Below are 16899 nucleotides of genomic sequence, written 5' to 3'. Positions count from 1 at the left end.
TGGGTTAATCACTCTACAGTACAAAGTTGATAACACAGAGTGATACAGTATGCCTTGAACATCCTGTTACAGCCACCTTATTCAGATAGCAACTACTGTTTCAGAAACACAGCACTACAAAATTGGATGCATTTATAAAGCTGAATATACCTTGTAGCTGCTGTTAGCATACAAGCCATACTTCATCTCAACAAAGCCAAAAGGCATGATTTTAGTAGTGGGAAATTTGCCCTTTAGATTCCTGAGCCTTCTGAATAGATTAGCATTAATATTGTTGTTAAGACACCAGAGGTTTGACAAATGTTCCAATAAATGTATAGGATATAAGTCACACCGAACCAGTCAGAATAGCTGCAGAGTTAAGTGATTTATTTTTTTGTACAATAATAATTTAAAGAAATGTGATTTCAGAGGTGTTTTTCCCCCCAAATGGAATCACATATAACATTTACATACACACAAGTAGCTGGCACAAAGGAAATACTTTTCCAAAGAGAGTCAAAGTTCCAAAGCTCCATTAATTTAAAGTTCTTTTGTCTAAACCTGGGATGTAAATCTACACAGGCATTTAGAAACAGGAGGTTCACGGAGCTCATGGAGCAAGGGCTCTGGAAATCAAGCAAATAGCAAGCAAGGCCACAGTTTCTGTGGCACAAACTCTGCAAAGTCAGGATAGGCAAAGCAAAAGTCAAAGACTTTAAACTCAGGGCTACAAGAGAATCGAGGAGAATGACTTCTGAACCAAACCAGACTCAGACCCCACACATTTACAAAAATGTGCAAGATAGTACTCCAGTAAATTTCCCTAAAATATTTTATGGAATCACTGTCAAGTAATTTAACCAAGCAATTTCACATTATTTAGTCAACAGAACGGGACAAATGCTCTTTCAAACAAGGAAATACTTTTTTTTCCCTTTTAAATTATGGGTAGAAAATATAATATAACTAAGAAAGCATGAAAACATGCATTGTTCTACCACTGAAAAACCAGTAATATAAAACCAGAAAAAACACAAGTCTTCAATCAGAAGGGTGAAAGTTCAGCTCCAGTTGAAATCTAGGGATAGCAAATGCCTTTGGACAAAATTAGAAGTCAGTGAAATTGGGATCATAGATCCACAGAACAAGATGGGTGTGAAGGGACCACTAAAGTTCATCTAGTCCAACCCCCTGCAGTATGCAGGGACATCCTCAACTAGATGGGGTTGCTCAGAGCCTCATCAAGCCTCACCCTGAATATCTCCAGAGATGTGGCCTCAACTACTTCCCAGGGCAACTTGTTCCATTTTTCTACTACCCTCATGGTAAAGAATTTTTTCCTAACATCCACTGTAAATCTACTCTGATTTAAAACCACTGTCCCTTATCCTGTCACTACAAGCCTTTGCAAAGCTAAGTGCTTCTCCATCCTTCCTGCAGGCCCCAGCACCACATTGGTTAGGAAAATTTACAAATAAAGGTTTGAGCAATGAAACCTCTTGAGAAAACTACTGCTGCAGGAATAAAATTCAGGTATTTAACAACAGAGAAATTTAAGAAGTTTGGCTAAGTTGAGCAAATATTGCTATTAACTGACATGAGAGTGTTTTATTTTAGTGAGAAAGTATAATACTAAAGTGATTAGATAAGCACTTCCTTTTCTCTCAGTCCAATCAGATGAATGCTTGAAAAAGCACTCTTGTTTCAAAGAGAACAAAAACAGAAGTATGTAAGCCAAATAATACTGTAATAGGCAAACCCTAGACTGCTGCATCTAAACCACACTTAATGGAACAGCTTCAGAGGTGACAAGGTGTCATCTCCAGATAAAGTAAGAATGGGATCCATAAATGGATCTCCACTAACTGATGTCTTAATATTAAATTCAGGAAGGTCATGCCTGTCAAAGCAAGCATTCAGAATAATTAATGCAACTCTGTTTAACTGCATATGGGTCCGGATCGTTGGAGAGCAACAAAACAATTAGAAATATGCTCAGTGTGAGAAACACCACAGTCATTTTTCATTGTTGATTAGGGTAGCTATCATGCACAGTGTCTAATGCCCAAATAATAGCTCAGGTTTTCATCTTTAATCTCTCACAACATTCCTTCAGCTGAATTTTATTAACACTGGCTCTTTGTAATACCCTTCTCTTCTCCAAATATACCTATCAGTCTGTATGTCTCCATAATTAACTGGAAGCGATTATGCTTTGATAAAATTCAAAGGAACTATTTGGAACTACTCCCCCAGTTTCATTCTTCACCCACTCTGTTTTGTCACCACTCTAGAACTCTAAAAACACAGGACAGAATGTCCAGAATAGTGAAGATTCCTTTAAAAATTACATATGCAATATGCAGTATTTTCTTTGTATATAATTATTCTAGCTTTCAAAATTCAGAACCTGTAGATTTGAGTAAGAAAATAAGAATTTACTGTAAAACTTCATTTTTCCAAATTAATAGCATACAATATGACAAAAAAGACTCTTCGTATTGAAAATACAAATAGAAAAAGATATTTAGAAAAATATAACCCTATGGAATAGCACTAATTGTCATTTTACAGCATCTTAGTATTGTTCTAAAACATAGAAAACTGTATTACCTAGTGACCTACAATTACTTCAGTGCCAATTCAAATTATTTTAAAAGCAGAATTATTTTCTGCTATACCTTGAAGCAATAGGCTTAAATTACATTAAAATACTTCCATTAACTGTCTTTAATACATACCAAAATACTACCGTAAACCAATCCATAAAACAAAGATTTGCTGAAGGACTTAAACTGTAAAAAAAGGCAAGGATAGCCAATATCTGAGCTGCACAGGACATCAATATTTTGTCAACATATTTTCATAGTTATACAAGTCAAGTGCGCTGGCAGTGTATCTGGGATGTGGATTAAAAGCATAATAAATGCAAAGACTCCCATCTGGCTCTTTGCATGGTCAGTTTAAGTTGGCTGAGTTTACTAGTTTAGGCTCAGCAGCTTTTGAATGTGCTGTACTGCTCTGAGAACAAACCTGGACCTCCCAACACCACGTTTCTGTAACTCTGCACCCTGAGAACACCAGCATCACGTTACCCAAGTGCTGTGCACACACGCAGCCAGTGCTGACAAGCCAAATGTTACCACCCATTTCTTAATGCCTGGATGCCATGCTGAGTGCAAGCTTACTCTGTATTTTCACACCATGCACGGCCCAAGCTAATATATCCCCCAAGTGTGACCTCCACAGGTTAGAGACACCTGAGGGTTGCTTTGTTTGGTTTTGTTTTATTGGGAACAGCTTAGCTCTGGCTGAATTGTGCTCCCTCCTGACTGACTCCACCAAGAGCCACTTCATCCTCCTTGTAAGACACCCAATTCCCCATATTTTCCCAGGGTTTTCATTAGCTGGGATATTCTGTTCTTTCACTAAAAATAACAAACATAACCAAGTCAAGAATACAAGACAAACTTTAGTAGACAGCCTACACTGCTTCTTTATTTAGTATCAAAACTTCAGTGTCTCAGCACATGGGAGAATGCTTTCCCTGCTAAAACAAAACTTTTGTCCATATCTACACACAAAGCCAGTATTTTAACTTCACCAGTCTAAAACCAAAAATCCTTACCTCCTGCTTTTGAAAGAATACATTTCCTCCACACAGCTGATGCCTTCTAATTTGTACATGTGTGAACACTGGACAATTTTGCTAGCCTAAAGCACCATACACAAATTAGTGTAACAGTCCTCTTACCATGCTTACATTAATTGTAATTGCACTTTTTCTGATCAAGTCAAAGCAGGTTAAAAATCTGTTCATTTCTCCAAGTGAATAAAAATTGAAGTCACTCTCCTGAACACAGACTGCAATGGTTTAAATGATACTGTACATGAAGAATACCTTTTAGAAATAAAAATCAACCTGTTGAAACAAATTATGTGTGTCACACGATTTATATTCTTCCTGTTACTGAGACACTATTGACTCTGGTGTAAGAACTTACATAATTTATTACCTTAAGATAGCAGCCACAACAAAAAGAAAGACTGTGATCTGAATCTTATGATCAGCATAGATTAAAACCATTTCCATTAGCTCTGTTTTGCTTTTTAAACCAGAAATACTGAAGAAAAACAGGTTAGAGTATCAGTCCTCATCAGTTATTTCAAAACCTCCAGGAAACAGTTGCAATTTCACCAGTGTTCCAATCTATTAAAAACATTCAGTCCTATCAGAAGTATGATTTTGAAAGTCTGGAATTTTAGTCAAGAAATACCTGTTTGTATGAAGAGCCACAAGGACTTCCAGGAAAAAGAGCACCTAACATTTGGGGTTTTTTCTTTCAATGTGAATAGCAAATATTTTTCTACACCTCATCCAAGCTGTTGGCTCTAGAGGCAAGAGACTCTGTGCCACATGACTTTTTCATACAAGACAAATGATACCCAATACCAGGTGCACATCTTTTTGGACAACAGAGTTATATGAAGTTGAGCTTGATCTACAGCCAGTTATAATCAGAGAAAAAAGCAGTCTGTCATTCTATATTTGGCAATGTATGGCATTACTCCTACTTTGAAATGCTAAAATGAGAGTACTGGATAAATTAAGTTTAAGGATGCATTTCAAAACAAACAACAACGCAGAAGAAGTACAATATATCAATCAAATTAGGCTGTAGTCTGCAAATTAAAAATAAAAAAATTCAACCCTACAATAAGTATAAGAGAATTGTGAGGGAAAATTAAATTATTGACTCTTTTGCTGACCAGAACTACAACATTCCTTGAAAAAAGGATCACAGTATGAATAAAAAAAACTATGAAATTTCTACTACTAGTCAGCTTCGAATCAACTAGAAGTTTTAATTTAACTTTCATAAACATATTCTTCAGCTTAAAATAATCTTACTGTTACCCAAGATTATTTTAAGACCTTGGTGACAAGTCTTGACTGACAGAGACGTAAGGGTTATGGAGAAAAATAAGAGCATATACATCTAATAGTCAGCCTGCAGAACAGCTGCTAAAACGAAATTTGGCCATGACCTTCAACAAGTGCTGGGTACCACGACAGCAAAAAAACCTAATCTCTGGAGTGTCTTATTCTTAGAATATCCTTTGCCCCTTGTACAAGCAAATTCACTTCCCTGAGAAAATACAAACTGTCTACTGAATTTACTGGGTGTTTCTTTTTCATTTAAAATTTACTTACCGAGTGCCATCTGCTTTCCAGCTAACTTTGTATGGGTTCTGCTCCAAAAATTTAATATTTTGTTTGTCCATGGAAACAGGCTGTGCACCAGGGAATCCAGACCTAAAAAAAAACAACCAACCAACCAGAAAAAAAAAAAAAAAGAATGTGCTGCAATAAATACTCACACAAGGCAAGGCACTTTTTACATTAGACTGAAGTCACACTTTGTACCAGAATTGCTGCAAGGTTAATTTTGGGTTAGAATATCTTCTCCAATAAGATATTGTGCAAAAGGAATCAAATCCCTATCTGATAAGAACATGGAACTTCTTTAAGACAAATCACTAAATTATGTGGGACTTGTATGTTTTAACTTTAAAAGAAGAGATATTTTCCAAATTATAAGCATTAGAAGAACTATTATCATCAGCAAGTTAGGAAGCACTGTGAGCAACTCCTTGGATAATAAGCATTAGAAAGGAGAAGTTCAGAATCTAAGACTTTAAAATCAACACTCTCATTAACATTGTACACAAATTCAAGTTGGACACACAAATAAATACTACACCTCAGTATTAAAGTCTAATAGCAGTTGTGTAGGCAAGTTTGCTGCTTGAGCAAACACTAAGATTTACACAAACACCTGGACTAGACTAAGTCTGGAATTTTCCCAGTAATGATTCATCTGAACACCTTTTGTTACCTCAATGGAAAAGTAGTTCTAGGATCTGGTTTCTTAATATCAACAGTCTATTATTCCATTCCACAGTACAACGCAAGATCCTCATGTGTTTCACTGTTATGTGTTTGAGGCTTGCTTTTTTAACAAGCCATACAAAAACAGTCACCAATTTTCATTTTTACAATAAGCTGCTTCCTTCTGCAAAGCTAGAGGTGTAACACTTATTTCTAGACAGGATAAATAAAAAAGTTCTTTATGTTCTCATACCCTTCCCATCCACAGAACTGCTGACATTTTTGCTGTATTCCTCCTAACTTTGGTTGTGTTGTCACTTGGGTCACATATTTAACTGTTATTCCTTCCAAGAAAATTGCACCCTAAATAAAAATAAATAAAAATTATTATTTAAGCTTTTATAAAAGCAGGTAAGAACATGTCAATGCAAGATTAAATCTATATTTACAATTTGACCCTCAGAAGCAATACTTACTTAAATATTCCTTAAGGATTTACCCTTAAGTACCAAAATACATTAACTGAGTTTTGCCAATAAATTCACTGGTGAGCCATATTATGAAACCAGGAACCAAAATGAGTCATATGAGGGAGAAAGTGAAATAATAATTTCTTTTAAAAATTAAAGGAGGTAAATGGTAGGACTTAGTCACAGTTTAGCTAGTGCTCTCAAAAAAGTTCCCATATCAAACTACAGCACGAGTCTCACTCATTATTTTTCATTTTTTTTAAACAAACATCTCAGAAGATAAGGTATTAAGTCCTACCTTTCTCCCTCCAAATCTTTAGGATGCATGTTTTCAATTAAATGGTAATTTTATCAGAGCTAGACGGTAATTCCAGAACAAGAAGTTCAATTACATGGATTTCTCCTCCACCTGGATGATGCAGCACCTTATATGTCTCAAAATTTAAATTTACACAGCAGAAATTGAAACAATGAATGTACTTAAGCACCAGCAAACTTAAAGGGCTCTCTGTTGATCTAAGACAATCTTCTTAAGTAAGAAAAACATAAACAGCTGGCTAGTAACAAAATATTTGTGTAAATAAAATACTTTCATAATTTAATTCTCAACCTAAACCAGGTTTCAAAAGCAGAAGAGTTATCCTGCATGTCACAGAAAAAACAAATTAGAGATAAATAAAAGTATACTGAAAATAAAATTCTAAAATGACTTGTATATTCCAGAGAAAGTTTGATGCCAAGTGAAATAAAAACTAATTCTGCACAACAGAACACGTTAAAGCCATCAGATCTACAAAGATACATAATTACAGGTTTGTATAGAGATCCAAATTTGACCAGACTTATTTGAACATCATCACAAATTCTCAACAGACTAATAAGATCAGAGTATGAAGCTTCACCTGTTGAGCTATGAACCCGGGAAATGAAAATACAAGTATTTAATTTCTGTTCTCTAAAATACTTGAAACTTGCCTTATCAAATCTAGCTGAATACTACTGATGAAAGGAGCATTTTCACTCCCTTCCCTTTCCACACACCATGGAACTCATCTGTTCTACTCTTGAGCATGTCTAAGAACTAAGTTGGCAAAAAACCCCACCATAAATTAGTAATTTTCTGGCAAATTAGTAACCTAAACTAGCTCACCATCAGATGAATCAGCACCAGTGCCAGCACAAGTGAAGCAGAAGTAACAAGGAGTGCAGAAAAAGCAGGACTGTAGCTTTCAGCCTGCATTTAGCTAAGATTGGCTCAGTTGCAAGACCAAATCACATTCTGAGAACAGTACATCCTAAAGAAATACAGTAGTTCCTAACCTTAATTACCGTAAGCTCCAGAGATTTTCAGTGCATCACTTATCCCATATTATTTCTGTAGGTGCCAGGAGGTACAACAGCACACAGGTGACTGGAGGAGGCAGGCAGCCAGCCACACAATGCCTGGCCAGCAAGCTGGCTGAATTCTGAGCAAGTGCTCAAGAGCACCATGAAATAAAGGAAGATGGTTCTGCCTTGCTTCTCAGAATAATGGTAGAGTGCAACAGCAGTATGATGGCTCAGACTAAAGCAAAAGGCAAGCAACAGGAAAGACTGCCCAGAAAATAAAAGTCAAACATGAAATTAGTGCCTGCCATTTTAAAGTGCCTCTTGTAGATCATCTCCCTCAACTCTGCTCACTGGCTAAGGCACAGCACTACAAAACAAGGTGAGTCACTTGGGCGTTCGTCCCTGGTAAACTCAGCCCTCCAGGTTTCATGAGGACATTTCCTTGGATAAGGTGACAAAACTGAGCCAGATCCATGCACTATCTGCACCACTGTTGAGTTAACAACTCTCAAAAGAAGCATGGTGCAGAGATGCACCTCAGATCCTTCAGTACTGCTACTAATTCAAGCATTCTAAGCACTAATGGATCCAAGGTTCATTCCACATCTACACTCTGCACAGCCTTCACACCATCTGTACTAACCAAACTTTACCACTTGCCACCCTATCTCCCCACTTAAGCTGGGGAAGAACAAGCAATCTGTATAATCTTTTGTTGGTTTAGATCCTAAGCACCATCTGGAGGAATGGGTGAGTGGGAACAGCCTCAAACACACCTCCCTGACCGTAGTGGCTCATCACCAGACCTGGGTGATAGCCATCTCCAGCTACTCAGACTTGACTGACTGCCAGCATGCCCAAAGGCTCCTTTCCCAAGGACAGGAAACATTCCCAAACACAGTGGGAAGAGCAAAAATTCACATCCTCTAAAAGAGAGTAGGGGAGAAGTAGGGAGTCACACTGATCAGGTTAGGTTTCATACCTAGAAACACAAGACCTCTAGGCGTGTACAAGCAAAGAAGCAAAATGATACTGTCACTCAATAACAATGGTGTTCAACTAATCGTTTGGTTTTGGTGATGAAACAGGTTTCACAGAATTGGGAGAAGCAGGAGATCCCTCATCATTTGATGCTGGCTTTTGTCTACCCCAGTCTTTTTTTTGCTTGTCTTGCTCTCTTAGAGGAACTCAGAAAACACAGGACAGACATAACTTCTACAGAACAGAAAATCAAATCTGCTTCAAAACCAGATTCATAAGAGTTACTGGTTCAATAACAAAATGAGAGATGATATTTAGGAGTATCTATGGGGTCTGGTTTAGGTATAAGAAAATTCATTTATTTTCGCTTAATTTCCTACTACCACAATCTTATTTTTGTGATATCTGTCATGTAACAGCGATACGGACAATAATGGCAGCTTAAGAATTGAGTGTTATCCTTAATTTTGACAATGGGCTGGAAAATACACTGTGCAATTCAGTATAAACAAAGTTCCACAGTAAATAAGGGAGAAGCAATTATACAAACACACGCTACTTAATAATTTGGGGGAAAAAAAAAAAAAAGATACAGAGGCAGCAAGAGACCAAAAGCTGAATCAGTATTATTCTGTCTTGTAAAAGGCAATTATATTGACATACATAAAGAGAAGTATTAGCCTCAAGACATTTGAAATTAATTCCACCCTATTAAGCATTAGGATGGCCTCAACTAGACACTTGCATTGAGTTATAGGCACCGAGTCTCAGAAAAATGTGCATCACCATGACAGAATACAAAGAATGACAAGAACGGTCAGCAGTATAAAAGATAGGGACTATTGGGGAAAAAAGTGAGCAAATTGGCATTTAATGTGGAGAAAGAGAAGGCTAAAAGGAAATTACACCCTTATTCAAGTATACAAAATGCTCCTGGCAAAATCAGAAAATAATCTTTTTCCTATATCCATCAAGACACACATGGGCAGGACAGTAAGTACAGAGGCAGGCAATTCAGGCAAAAAAAGTAGAAAAAAACGAAGTCACTAATAGACAGAATCCTTGCTAACCACATCAACCACAAGGTCTAAAGGTTTCTTTCTGTTTTGCAGATGACCACAAGACACCTGCACTCAAAATAATGAAAACCAAAAACATCATTACCAGCTTCCATCTCTTCCAGACAGTTTGAGATGTAAGCATCCATCAAGCATTTTAGAAGCACTATGTATTACAACCCTGTAATGCCATGAAATACACAGCTTACATGGCACTAAAACAGATGGCATTCCTTAATAAGCAGTTAAGGATCCAGCTGACCCATGAAAAGTTTGAAGGTTATGGTTCAAAATTATAACTTTGTCCTATTTGCAAAATCAAGGCTTTTTTTCCCTGACAATATTTTTTTTCTGAAGCAAGATTCTAAGTGTCAGTTAATAATGTTGGTTCAATGTTACAGTCATTACAGCAAACACTAATAAAACTCAAAACCTGTTCCAATTTCCCGTGTAGCATCTGAGACTACAGCAAATTTGGTGTTACCTGTCAACTGCACTCAGGTGATGACAAAGGAAAGTGTCATGGCATTATATTCTAACTGTTCCCTTAGTTTCTGTAGTGTAGAGAGAAAGGCCATCAAGACTTTTTGACACCAAAACATGGAAGTTTTATTGAAAGATGTTTCAGTAAAGTTTCTCACATCCAAAATGGAATTTCTGAAATGGACAGCCTGTTAACTTCACTTTCCAGGCTAGCTGGGCAGTTGCTATTGACTATTCATTTTCCTAGCAAAATGTGTGGTACGTGTCTTCTCCTCTCCCTCTAAAGTCTTCTTCTGCCCTGACAAAATTTGTGTCAAAATGAAAATACTTCAAAATACTTCTGAAATCCCACTATCACCACAGCCACCTCTAGTTTGATACTATCTACCCCCTAAGTGTTTATAGAATATGCATATTAACTAGATGATTCTCTTTCACAAAATCTCGAACTCATAATTAACTTTTAGTTATTAATATGCTTATTCGTATAATTTAGCTTCCAGCTTTCAAAAAAATGATGGTGGGAGATAAGAAAGAGCCTGGGAAGCCAGTATCATGATTCCCATTAAATAGCCAGGCTTAGTTTTATATTTGCTTAAAACAGGCTGTCATTTTACCATCCCACCCCACTTGATGGTGTATCAAAAGGCAAGTCAAAAAAACAAATACATCTTTTCAGATAACAAAGTTTCACTGCAAGGCTAATGAAGGCAGTGGCTATACCCCTGAATGTCTTTTTACTATGGATTTTTATAGTGTGGGGAGTTATCTATCCCAGCTGACACACTACTTCAAATTTTTCAAAGTTCACCTGGCTGTTTTGCATTACATTCTGTATCCCTTTCACGCTCATTTCTTCCATACTCCATCTGTAAACCATATTGAGCAGCTGCAGTAAAACATGAATCTTTGCAGCACATTTCACATGAGGATTTCCAAGTGTTTGTAAACAAACACACCTCAGTGCACAAATAAAATAACTCAGTTTTGTGCAAAAAGAACTGAATCTATCTTCAGCACTAAGCAACACTCTCCCCCTACTTTACCTACAAATGAAAAACTCAGGAATTTGGAGAGAACTGAGCTGTTAGTCTTCAGATTATACACGAGTTATGTTTATCCTTATTAGTTCTGTGCTACAGTAACTTATTTCAGAATTATGCAGATGCATGTCAAAATAATCACAGTAAGTGATCAGCTGTATTTGCTATCATTATACAGTAAAAACAGCTTTGAAGAAAATATAATTTAAAAGCTGCCTTGGAATTTTTAAGCTTATATTGCTTTTTGTTAATCCAATTCTCAATCCTCCAAAATTTCTAGAAGAGTATTTACTAAAACGAGCACTGAATTTTAAAAAGTGTTGAATTTCATCCACATGGCTACAAAAAATAAGTTAAAACTGTTTACACACACCTCCCACAACACTTCACCTCTAAAGGCAGAGTGAATGAATAAAAAGTTCTTTACTACCACAGAATCATAAAATGTTTTAGGTTGGAAGCAACCTTAAAGATCATCAAGTTCCAACCCCCCTGCATGGGCAGGGACACCTTCCACTAGATCAGGTTGCTCAAGGCAAGCTCAAAGGTACCTCAAGCTTGTTTTTAAAAGTTATATTAGAAAAATTTCAAATAATTTTTGCAACTGGAGTAGCTGAGGTGTTAAATGTTAAACTTGAAGTTTCAAATAGGAAACATAAGAAAGCCTGCAATGAATCTGTTAGTTCTTCATAGTTAGAGGCAATAATACCAGTTCCCTTTTGCAAGAGCACTAACCCTTATACAGCACATTATGCAGTAACTGATGACAACAAGTTTATGAAATTAACAAGTAGAATATTAAGTTCTCAATAAAAAAATACCAGTTTTAGGCGTTCTTTTCTCCTCTTGCCAAAGGAAGAGCTTGATGATCCAGGTTCTGTTTCTTGTCCTCCTGTTTTACCATTATCATCGTCCTCCTCTTCATCTTCATCAAAGCACCATTCTGGTAGCTCAGGTGGTGATGGTGCATCATCTTCATCTCCATAGCGACGAAATAATTCCTTCAAATAGTCACCTTTGTAAATTCCTGGTGGTCTGGCCTGAGCAAAAGTAGCCACAGCCGCCTCGATACTGTCAAATAAAAACCAAAAATCACTCTGCATGTGTTTTAGTCATGTTAGGCCTTACCAAACATGAGTACTGGGGTTAAGAATTAAAGTAAATTCAAAGATAGTAATTGCAAAAATATTTGTTATATTTGAAACATCAGGCCTGGCAACAGTTGCTCTTGCACAAAGTTATGCTCTTGCATAAATATGTAGGTACTGTATATGCTCTCAGAAGTAACTGCAGCTTGCACTGCTTCAACTCCTTATTCCAGCTGATAGTGGTCTGCCAGTCACCTAAGTAAAACTTTTATTATTGCTAGGGAATAAGTGACATGTATTTAAGGACTGAAGGAAAATAAAAAAGACCAAAGAAAATGAAAATTCCAGCAAGTGCTGAAATTCAAAGGCAGCTACATTTTCCAAGAACTGTCTTTCCTTTCATTAAAGGTTTTGCCATCACACTGAAAAAAATCGTCCCAATATTTTAAAATTACTTCTCTCTCCAGGGGGTTCTCATAAAAGCCTGTAATTCAGAAGCCTTTTACTCTGCAGCTAATACTTAAGATTAAGTGCTTTAATAAATTGGAGACTCGATCACCAAACAATTAGGCATCAAAACCAACAGTCACACACCTTCACTAGTCAACTGGAAAGCACTCCAAAATGCACCAACAGCAAGCACAGCACAAGGGTTTTCTTATTGCTGTTTTCACAGACCCTATGAGAATGTTTAACAGAAAACATATTCTGGACATAATTCTGTCTTCAATTTTTCATGGCTGCATGGAGCAGTAATATTTCATGGGTAAACATTTAGAAAACTAGCTAAATAGAAGAGAGGAGAAATCACAAAAGGTACATCCCCTGTTAGGCTTCTTGACAAGCAAGTATCTTAAAATTGGAACAAGTAAGCTATTCATGTTCTGTGAAAATAATTTTTCTTTCAGATAAGAAAATACCCTGCTACGGGAATGAGGAAAACAGAGATAAAATAGAAAAAAATAATTTATATACAAAAGGCATTCTTCTGTCTGATCTGTTCAGCATGGGAAAGAGATTGAGAATTTTATGAGGCAAATTTCCCAGAACAGACAGAAGCAGTAAGTTTGGCTCTCTCTCCTTATCTCTGGTAAGCAGAAAACAAAACATAATCCAGAGTGAGACTATCAGATGGTCAGTCATCAGAGCTCAAATGACAGTTTAAAACTCTGAGTAACTTTAGAAGGAACTTTCTTTCCCATTCTGTTTTTCAAGAATCTTGATTTCTTCCTCACAAGACTTTTTTCTATTTTGGCATCTTTCTTAAATTGTTTCATTTCTTCTGTAATCACAGACACTGAAAGGACAAAACAAAAGGAAAGTGATGGGGCCTGAAAAATACTCAGATTAAAAAAAAAATACTCTGATGATACTAGAAGAACTCTCTGCTAATCTGGAATAAATGGTAATGAAAGCCAAATGAGGCAGAACAGATTTCAAGCACACTAACCTAGCTGAAATAAAACATATTTTGCAGGTTCTAAAAACAGCATTTTTTTGAAAAATATGAACTGTGAAACAGAGAATCAAGTAAGGTTCCTGATCACTAGCTGGAGAGCTTTCAGTCTGAATGATCTTTCTCTAACTATAAAATACACCTCAGTATTCACAACAAATCAGCAGCACTCCTCTATCATGCATAAGGAATAAATATGGATGGATGGATGGATGGATGGATGGATGGATGGATGGATGGATGGGGATGGCTTTTTCCATCAGGAAAATCTTTTCCCTCATCAGCAAATAACAGCTATAGCAATTTGCATTTATATAGCTTTAAGGTGTAGCTTTACATGTAGCTTTGAGGTGCAGCTTTTTTTAAGGTGTAGTTATAGCTTATAGGTGTAGATTTAACTACCACCTTGCTAAAGTACATTCTTTGCTGTGGACATTTTTCCCTACCAGGTGGTGTTCTGTTACAAAATCTGAAAAAGATTAACAAACTTGATACAATTAATTACCCAAATGCAGAAAGAAAAAAAAAATAAAATAAAAAGATCTGGCTGTCAAGTTTTAGGGCTTTTCCCACGGAGGCTTGAAAATAAAGAGAGGCTGCATAAAAGCAGGAGATTCAAGTAGTTTCAAGTGCATTTCCTCTTCAGAACAACAGACCTATTCTAATTATTGCATGCTACTTTTAAACTTTTATATTAAAAGCATGCAAATTTGCCACATCATAGCAAACAACCAGAATCATAATATAAAGATATTTGTATCTGTGTCTACATCCTATACTCAGCTCCACTGGCTATACTCAGCCATGATTCTGGCAGGATTCAGCCACCCAATACAAATGGTATCCATCTCCAATGTCTTTATTCCAAGCTTACTAACAGAGAAAAATGACTTAGTTTTTTTGCAGACAGCTTGTACATACATGTTAGCCACCAAATAACTATGTCCAGTCATAAGAAGATGCTGCAACAAGAGGAGAATTTTCTTCATTTAAAAGACCATGCAAGAAGTATCATCAGAATGCTTTAGGGGTTTATTAGGAAACATGACTTTTGTGAGACCCTTTCAGCAATGAAATCGTGTTTTGCAAATGCTACCAAACATGCAAAAGTCATGCCCACCAGCACTGTATGGGCATTTGGCATGCTAATCTTTTCCAAATAAAATCATTACTCTTTATGAAGGCACCAACATTTTTTAATTAAAAAAAAAAAAAAAAAGGCAAGTCTGTACAGAAGGATGCTGTAAGCTTTAGTGAAACAACAATCTGGAAACTAGGACTTTGTCTCCCCCCAGCACTTCAGAAGTAGTGACTCTGCTGTTCTTCAAGCTAATTTCTTCAGAACTAAAAAAAAAATAAATAATAAAAAACAAAAGAGCCTATATGTAAACCTACTCAAAAATAAGATAAATAATCTTTCAGGCATCTCTCAACATTACATTCTCACACATAATGTTGGATATTTCACAATATATGCACTCCTAAAAGCCCACACACACCAGGTACAGCTGATTTTGATCTAGCTGACCTGGAAAGCTTGACTGAAACAAGATAAACTACCAAGGGATTTTATGAATAACATTAATACAGGTTGTTTGGTCAAGATAAGTAAGCACCTTTAAAAGTAAAAACCAGTGAATACATTAGGATAGCTGTCAGGAAAACAAGTGAAACACACTGAAGGTGCCTTTGGTCACTCTCCAAAAACCCTATGAATTCAAATTCAAAGTTACCTCCAGTCCAACTTCTCAACCAAAAAGGCACAGATCAGAAATCCAGTTCTATTGAAACCATGCGTACAGTGGACACCTGCACAAGAAAAGAAAAGGGCATAATCATTTGCAAGTAGTTTAACAAACATGCTTTAGTTCCATAAGTGTGTTTTTTGATCCTTCTATCTTCATCATTAAAGAGTTAAACATTAAAGAGTTTCCTCCCTTCCCATCAGGCAGACCGGCACACAAACCTAAAAAGCAATTTATTATATTCTTTCTGCAAATTATTAGCAACGAGAGCATAGATTAATTCAGCTTATTCCAAGATCACTAACCCAATGCAACTGAAATATGGTCAATACAGATAAGATTCCAAGTATTTTTTATGACTGCTCAAATGCTTATCACAAAACAATACAACAAAAGTCACTAATTATGCTTCTAGTAGATTCAACAAGCATTAGATTCATTTCACAACATCAGGAATAACAATCACATCCAAATTACCACCCTACCTCAAACTTCAAAGCAATATCAACAGACCACAATTCTATTTCAGATTTGCTATTACGGTGAAAGGAGGGAGTCAAATGCAAAGAGTAAAACACATTGGAACATTTCTTTTTCTCTCAAGACAAGAGCACCATCTAGTGATTAACAAATCAGTCAGAAAAATTGTGCTATTAAAAACGTTGTGAAGGATTCAGGCAAGATGTTGCTTTTTCTTCATACTGCATTTTAAATTATAAATGCCAGAGTATTAAATTTTCCACTAACACCAAACACAATCATTCCTACTATTACCATACTTCTCAATTGCAATCATGAAGCAAGTCATTTAAGCATTTATTGATTTCCTTATGTCTTTACCATATTAATCTGATGCTTATTCAGAAAAAATGTGAATATCTATTGTTTCATCTACATGCTCCCCTACATTGCAAGTATTTTTTTTAAGGTAGGTCCAAAAAATACCTACAAAGAGCTAAAAACTATAAACTTTATCTGGGTAAGCAGAAGTATACATCAACTTTATCAGGGTCAGGTTTTGAGCTCATCCCACCAAGCTTCCCTTCTCAATAAAGCAAGGCATAAAATATTCTGAATTTATTGGATTAATGCATTCTAATTGTTCAATACTATTAAAAATTGTATAATTTGCATCAAATAAAATTATTTTTAGTTTCCTTATAAAATTGTTCTCAGCAATCTTTTCTCCTTTATTTTCTGCTTAAGCTTATTTTTTTCATTTTGTTTCCTTAATGTTGGCAGGCACACTTCAGTTCTTCAAGTTTCCATCCTATATTGTTCTAACTGAACAGAAAATAGTGTTCACTTATCATTCACATTTCAGTCTGCTTTCATATCTCATCTTGACCCTTCAAATTAAATTGCACAATT

At 36.1% G+C, this 16899-nt stretch overlaps 1 protein-coding gene across 2 annotated transcripts in view; it reads right to left on the bottom strand.

Annotated features, from left to right (window-relative positions):
- The window catches only part of RNGTT (RNA guanylyltransferase and 5'-phosphatase), a 171461-nt gene that overhangs the window by 140096 nt on the left and 14466 nt on the right, over window positions 1-16899 (bottom strand). For both annotated transcript variants that reach the window (XM_071741359.1, XM_071741360.1), the window contains exons 5-8: window positions 15517-15592; window positions 12061-12310; window positions 6129-6238; window positions 5198-5299 (exon numbers count right to left, since the gene is read on the bottom strand). In XM_071741359.1, coding sequence (XP_071597460.1) covers window positions 5198-5299; window positions 6129-6238; window positions 12061-12310; window positions 15517-15592 — 538 coding nt within the window. The remainder of the gene's footprint in view (window positions 1-5197; window positions 5300-6128; window positions 6239-12060; window positions 12311-15516; window positions 15593-16899) is intronic.

This window comes from Heliangelus exortis, chromosome 3, assembly GCF_036169615.1.
Source record: "Heliangelus exortis chromosome 3, bHelExo1.hap1, whole genome shotgun sequence".
NCBI classification, from domain to species: Eukaryota; Metazoa; Chordata; class Aves; order Apodiformes; family Trochilidae; genus Heliangelus; species Heliangelus exortis.
The sequence above is the reverse complement of the archived record's forward strand: the minus strand, read 5'-3'. Positions and strand labels throughout refer to the sequence as shown.